We start from the raw sequence: 3789 nt of genomic DNA on the forward strand, positions 1-3789 counted from the left end.
TAAAGTACAAACATATTTAATTAAATTGTTTAATATATCATATAAACGAATTATAATTCAAATAATATATTTTTTTTATCTTTACTTAAAAAGTTTTGGATTCGAGTAAAATACAAAGAAGATGGATAAAATTTGCAACCATATACACCGGAAATCAGTAATCAGTGAACCATAACAATCATGTAAAATTTTGGTTTATTGGGGGGTTTGAGTTACATGATGTCAGCAGCCTTATTATTATCTCCACAGCGGAATTTGCAACCATGACGGCGAGGTTTGTCCGGGTTATCAGGCTCAGAGTCACTCGGTTCCATGAACAAACCTCTCAGGCAACGTCGTCGAACCACAGGCCTCGGGTAACTCACACGGTTACCATTCATTTCAACCTTCCTTGTCTCCAAAGCTGGAGCCTTCGGTTCATGACTCTGCTGATAATTAGGAAGAGCAACGCGAACACCTGGGTCTCTTTCACTAACTGAACCTTGCACCATCACCGAGTTATTCACGCTCTGTATGTTACTGTTCACGTACGCCTTGTTAGCAGCCACGTCATCATCATCATCATCATCATCTTTCTTCTCGGAAGCAGAAGCGTCGTTCTCATCACCTGCATCTGTGGTTTCTTCTTCTTCTTCTTCTGGGTTCTTCTTCTTGTAGGCTCTGTGAATGCGGATTGAACCGTCTTTCTTGGTTTTGTTGGAGGAACCTTCTGCCACGTGCATTGTTGCGCCTTTGTTGTCGCCAGCAAGTGTAACAACACTAAAGCTCTTGTGGTCATCATCAACCTCCGTGGGTGGTTGTGTTGGGGTCACAGTGGCTAGTTTCTGAACAAAGCATGAGATGTTTTCTTTGATGCCTTTTTGCAGTTGGTTATTAACATGGTGTTGTTTTTCTTCTTTGAGGGGTATGGTTGTGCTTGTTACGTTCATAGTGGAAGTGTTGCCTGAATTACTCACAACTTTGATGTCTTTTCCACTGCTTGATGATGTAGCAAACATCATTTTCCTCTCTATGGATTCTTCTTTGATTGCTTCGTGCTCCATCACCAGCACTATCTCCTTTGCTTCTTCCGGTTCCTTCTTGAACTCTGCTGAGTGAGGGGTTCGAGAAGGTGAAGACACTGGGGAATCAAGAATCACAGAAGACGCTGGTGACTGTGCTGGATGAGAAGGTGCTTCTCGTTCTTGTTGCTGCTGAGATTGGGAAGAAGGAGAAGAATGTGGTAATGCAGGTGCAGGTGCTATCCCTGGAGGCCGAAAAGGTGGCCGTTCAGGTTTTGATTTTTGTTTTGAGGGTGGAGCACGTGCTCCTGATGATGATATCCATGGGATCTTAAAACGAAGTTGCTTCTTTTTCTGCGGCATTATTGCTCAAGGATTATGAAAATATTATTTTGGCTTGGTTTATGTTAATACCAAACACTGCACTGCTTTTGTATTTATATATGTAATTTGAAGGATCAGGAATTTATTATTATACCTTGGATGCATTGATGGACTTCTATGAGAGATGGTTTAATTTGGCTTGACTGCACAATTATTTCGATCATGTTTTCACATTCATTATTATTCCTTTGAAAACTTAGCTTGCTCATTTGGTTTGTGCTTTCCTTAAAATCTTTACCTCATCCAAGTTTATTTTAGTTTCCAATAATTCTTATCTTGCCCCGTTGGAAAGAGTTTCTTGTCCATGATCCTAAAAGAATATACTTGGCCCTTGGTAAAGTTTACAGGTTTTGTGGAAATTAATCTTATTGAACAAGAAAATGATCATACATAATCATATAGATGCGTGTATGGAATGGTGAATGGTATCATCCAAAAGGTTCAGCATTGTAGTACTACTACCATGTGAAAAACAACTTTAAAGTTCCTTTCTTGATATTCTCCCTCAAGAAAAGAGTTCATAGACAAGCTATTCTTGTCTTTAAAGCAATACATTAGTTGAGTACATAAAACCCCTAGACTATTTATCCGTTATTTGATTTTCTTAATTACCTTAAAATTCAAACATTAGCCTGCATTGATTATTTAAACAAAAAATATATAACACTAAAAATGCTAGGAATTTTAAGGGCATTAAGACTTGGGCAAACCCCTCAAAGGGCATCCATATTCCAACAATGCCATGGAAATGGAATCATTAGCCCCAACAAATTGTCTTCTGGTTTCGGATGTGTGACATCCTCCCCACCCACCATGCAGCTGAAAGGATTGGAGAATGTTACTGTCTCAGAGGTGCTTATGACAAAAGGGCAAGAGAAGATTGGTTCCTGGCTCTCATGCCAAGTTGACGATGCTGTTATCAATGCAATGAAGAACGTAATCTATTATGATTTATTTTACTTAATTTTTTTTATGCCAATTTCATTTATTAACAAGAATCATACTATATATAAGGTTTATCAGATGGCTGAAAACAATATTGGATCATTGGTTGTACTAAAGTCAGAGGGCCACCTAGCAGGCATTGTCACAGAAAGAGGTATATTATATATCAGCATTCTAAGATATCTATGCTACACTACTATCATAATTATAATATTTCAAAAAATATTACTAATATTTTAGTAATATTTTTTATTATTTAATAATATTCTTTTCACCTCTCTGTTTTTTGAAGATTGCTTGAAGAAAATAGTTGCACAAGGAAGATCACCCTATCACACACAAGTTGGTGAAATAATGACTAATGAGGTTGATTATTTTTGTCACTTGTCATTTATTTTCATTATTAATGAGTAATGACTACTAATGAGCCTAATTAATAACCTTCTGTACGTGAATTATTAAACAGCAAAACTTGATAACGGTGACCTCTGACATGAACATTCTTCAAGCAATGCGACTTATGACAGAGAATCGTATCAGACATGTTCCAGTTATAGACGGGAAAATAGTGGGAATGATATCCATTGTAGATGTAGTTCGAGCAGTGATGGAGCAGCAAAATGGAGAATTGAAACGACTCAATGATTACATCAAAGGAGAATACTATTAGCTAGAAACAATTCAATCACTGCAATTATATATAACTCATCAGCTCTGATCCTTATATATATAAACATCTTTTATATATCTTCTTACTAACTGCCTAAATTAAACTAGTACACATGATCGGAATCGCTCAATATATAGGAGCTATAAATAAATAGAAAAAAGACAAAATAAATAACTTATTAATTAGTTTTTTATAATTATAAAAATCATTATTTTTTTGAGAATTTAAATTTGAAATTAGAAGTTTATAATTTAATATTTATAATTTAAAATAATTAAAAAAAATAGTTACAGAAAAAATTAATTCTCTAAGATTAGTCAAATAAGTGTGAACAATAAAGCCTTCGGTGGAGATTTTCTTTTTCTTTTAACAATGAAAGGGCATATTTGTAAGTTGAAATAAAATTCGAAAAGATCTTCCGTTTGGGCTTTTCAAGTTTAGTGATGATAAGGATTCTAGCACTAGAATTATGTAAAAGATGAAGATAGATTCGTGATGCAAAGACGGTGAAGAATATCTTTGGCACGATGAATATGATCCCAGCCCATTGTCCTGCATTAATTGTTGGTTTCAGCTGAGGTAATCGTAGTATCCCCAATGCACAGATGCATCTTCCATTCTAAAGACAAGAGAGTAGAAACAAAAAATAATGCAATGCGCATCCAACTTAGGTGGTTATATTTTTGTTTTCTTAACATTATCCATATATTTTTTATGGTTTGTGTTGATTATCAATTAAAATCTGAATAATTTAAACATTAACAAAAAATTTTAAAAGATATTATTAAT

The 3789-nt window shown here is 35.0% G+C and overlaps 2 protein-coding genes across 3 annotated transcripts; one reads left to right on the forward strand and one right to left on the reverse strand.

Moving 5' to 3' along the window:
- LOC107608045 (transcription factor SFP1) lies at nucleotides 155-1531 on the reverse strand. The gene has a single exon (XM_016309936.2). It carries the CDS (start codon nucleotides 1362-1364, stop codon nucleotides 213-215), a length of 1152 nt encoding a protein of 383 aa, XP_016165422.1. The 5' UTR covers nucleotides 1365-1531; the 3' UTR covers nucleotides 155-212.
- On the forward strand, nucleotides 1817-3077 carry LOC107608287 (CBS domain-containing protein CBSX3, mitochondrial). Of its 2 annotated transcripts, none has more exons than XM_016310125.2 (4): nucleotides 1817-2321; nucleotides 2400-2484; nucleotides 2623-2696; nucleotides 2797-3077. In XM_016310125.2, exons 1-4 carry the CDS (start codon nucleotides 2058-2060, stop codon nucleotides 2998-3000), a joined length of 627 nt encoding a protein of 208 aa, XP_016165611.1. In that variant the 5' UTR covers nucleotides 1817-2057; the 3' UTR covers nucleotides 3001-3077. The 2 variants fall into 2 exon arrangements, with proteins under 2 accessions (XP_016165611.1, XP_016165612.1); XM_016310126.2 differs by having other exon boundaries at nucleotides 1821-2321; nucleotides 2409-2484.

Source organism: Arachis ipaensis, chromosome B07 (genome assembly GCF_000816755.2).
Source record: "Arachis ipaensis cultivar K30076 chromosome B07, Araip1.1, whole genome shotgun sequence".
NCBI classification, from domain to species: Eukaryota; Viridiplantae; Streptophyta; class Magnoliopsida; order Fabales; family Fabaceae; genus Arachis; species Arachis ipaensis.

What these genes read in the sequence shown, in the direction of transcription:
- LOC107608045 (XM_016309936.2), bottom strand. Translation starts at nt 1,364, where the DNA reads ATGCCGCAGAAAAAGAAGCAACTTCGTTTTAAGATCCCATGGATATCA.
- LOC107608287 (XM_016310125.2), top strand. Translation starts at nt 2,058, where the DNA reads ATGCTAGGAATTTTAAGGGCATTAAGACTTGGGCAAACCCCTCAAAGG. An exon ending in TTATCAATGCAATGAAGAAC is followed by an intron (nt 2,322 to 2,399) that starts GTAATCTATTAT and finishes ACTATATATAAG; the next exon opens with GTTTATCAGATGGCTGAAAA. An exon ending in AGGCATTGTCACAGAAAGAG is followed by an intron (nt 2,485 to 2,622) that starts GTATATTATATA and finishes TGTTTTTTGAAG; the next exon opens with ATTGCTTGAAGAAAATAGTT.